Raw genomic sequence first — 2,444 nt, forward strand, 5'->3', positions numbered from 1 at the left:
CATGGTATGCCTCAGGCCCTGCAGGTATCAACTTCTCCCCACCATTACGAACATGTTCAATACGTGGGCTGTCTTATTCAAGCTGATGTTCCTGCCACTTCAACCATTTTAATGCAACGACTGATTGATTGACTTGTGCCCCACGCCATCCTCTTACAGGTTCAACAGCCACAGTGTCCTTAGAAAGATGTTTTTTACGCCAATATCTGTTGCATGCTGGCGCAATCGTGGCACATTTTTCCATGGGATGAAACCCTGACATGGACTGGAATTCATTTACAAATTTAAGACCACCAGCTTCAAGAAGGGTGACATCTGATTGGCAGTAGGCTATGAGTTCTTGTTTGAGATCAAATGGGTCTCGCTTTTTCACTTGTTCTTCATACCAGACTTGAAATTCTTCTTTTTTAGAATTGGACATACTTTCTGGGTCTTAATAGGAGGCTGCTGGCAGGGCTCCCACATAGTCTTGATGGTTGGGTGTGTGGAACAGGTGAGGAAAGAAACCTTTCTTGAGTACCGTGAGACCAAAGGTACTGGTAAAGGCTGAGAGTGACATTGGGAGGAAGCTGAATAAATCTTTGAACGTGATTTGACCCACTTTGAAGGATAACCATTTAGTAACTATGGTGATGATGTCCTTGATTTTTCTTCCTTTACCAATTGATGTTGTAGAAACATAGAACATAACATTGTACCCCTTTAAATTATGGAAAATGCATATCACCTCGCGTGGGTGGCCACCATAAGGCCACCCTCAAGCAGACATGAACTCCATCCCAAGGCAATAATATTGGAAAAGAAATTACTAATGCGTTAGAAAATTACTAATGCATCAAAAAAATGTTTTGTAAAGTAGAAGAAATCATGAAGAATTCAGAACGCTTTGAAAACTACATGATACCATGGCCAATAAATTGAATTCAGGAAAGTCGTTTCAATCCTCTTCTAAGGTTACAGCTGACCTTACCTTTATTTAAATGCCTAAAGGTGGTAAAAGTGTTAGACAAAAAGCGCTAGTGGGAAAGTGATTCATGGCAGAAGTTTTAAAAAGAAGCATTCCGTGATTCAGATTAAAAATTCAGATGAATTGTGTTTTGCAAGAGCCATTTGTGTCGCAAAAGCATGGATCCTTAAAGATGAGGTGTATCAGAGTCATCGTTTTTCTGAAGCAAGAGGCAAATAATATGGGGTGCTTTTGGGCCTACAAATACCATCATGTAGAGGTAGGAAGTTGCCACCACTTTCAATTGGTAGTCTGGTGCAAGGAGGTCTTGAAAGTTTTTCAATTCTTCGTGCCCGCATGCCCCCAAAGATACCCCCGCATCTTCATGGGTTTGATGAGCCATTCATGATTGAACAGGCTCACATCTTTTTACATTCTCGTAATCGATTTTCGAGTTCATCATAATGTTGATTTAATAGGTCATCTGAGATACTATCCTCCAAATCATCATACCTTCTTTTTGCCATCATTGAATAAGCCAGTAGCATCCAGAAATCGGTGATAACCCACCAAGTCTTTTTGACCATTAGCCGTGTTGAGTTCCAAAGTCTCATAAGGGTATTCCTCTCCATTCACAATTTGTTCCATGTATTCCACCCCAATTTTTCCAAACGCCAAGGGGTCTTCGATGTATTGACCATTGAATGCAGTAGTTTTCAGAATACCAATGATGACTCTTTGGGGCACCTTTCCATTGAATGGCTCGTTGATTTCCTTAGAAGTGGTCCCTTCATCCAGGGGAAACTGTCTCATCTCGGTACGGATCATGGGATACTTGGCTGGGGTTTTGGTCATCATACTTATCATGCTCATGTAGATGGCTGGGTTTAGGGACACCAGACAGAGAAAGAAGGTAAGTTTAATATCCTCTGGGTTGACTCGGACTTCCTCACTGGGTGGATTAGCTTCTCCATTCATGAACAAAGCTGCTGGATTCAGATAAAATTCCAATTCCAAAAGAGTTTTGGGGACGATCCATTTTCCTTGGTGAAACACGTCTATAACTGGTTTCATTCTCAAGATTCTCCTCTTTCCTCCTGCATAGTAATCTGTTGCATCTGCTCTCTGTTTCTTGATGCTGTCTTGATGATTTGTAAAAAGAGCTATATACGCGGCATCATCCATCGTGACAGTTGCAGCAGTGTAGGTTACAGGAGAATCAATTTCATTTCGCCATCTAGCTGGTTTGAGTATCGTCTCTCCATCATTCCTGCCATAATTAAGGATCGTCTGTATGAAAGCTTTAAGATGGTACATGTTTTCTTGTCGGGTGAGTAGGGTGCCATCAGCTCTGAAATTGATTTGCTTGAAGAGGGTGTGTGCAATATTGTTGGCTGGTGAAGTCATCATACCCACATTGTATGCGCGTGCTGTGAGATTGGCATTTTCTGTGGTTTTGAAACCCAAATCCAGTTGGACAAAACTTCTCGAAAGATCA

At 41.5% G+C, this 2,444-nt stretch overlaps 1 protein-coding gene across 1 annotated transcript; it reads right to left on the bottom strand.

The window, feature by feature from the left end:
- Positions 1-1,453: 1,453 nt before the first annotated feature.
- LOC149042791 (uncharacterized protein F54H12.2-like) lies at positions 1,454-2,353 on the bottom strand. The gene has a single exon (XM_089213645.1). It carries the CDS (start codon positions 2,351-2,353, stop codon positions 1,454-1,456), a length of 900 nt encoding a protein of 299 aa, XP_089069771.1.
- Between the last annotated feature and the right edge of the window lie 91 nt (positions 2,354-2,444).

This window comes from Pocillopora damicornis, chromosome 7 (genome assembly GCF_964200805.1).
Source record: "Pocillopora damicornis chromosome 7, jaPocDami1.2, whole genome shotgun sequence".
In the NCBI taxonomy this organism is placed as follows: domain Eukaryota; kingdom Metazoa; phylum Cnidaria; class Anthozoa; order Scleractinia; family Pocilloporidae; genus Pocillopora; species Pocillopora damicornis.

What these genes read in the sequence shown, in the direction of transcription:
- LOC149042791 (XM_089213645.1), bottom strand. Translation starts at nt 2,353, where the DNA reads ATGACTTCACCAGCCAACAATATTGCACACACCCTCTTCAAGCAAATC.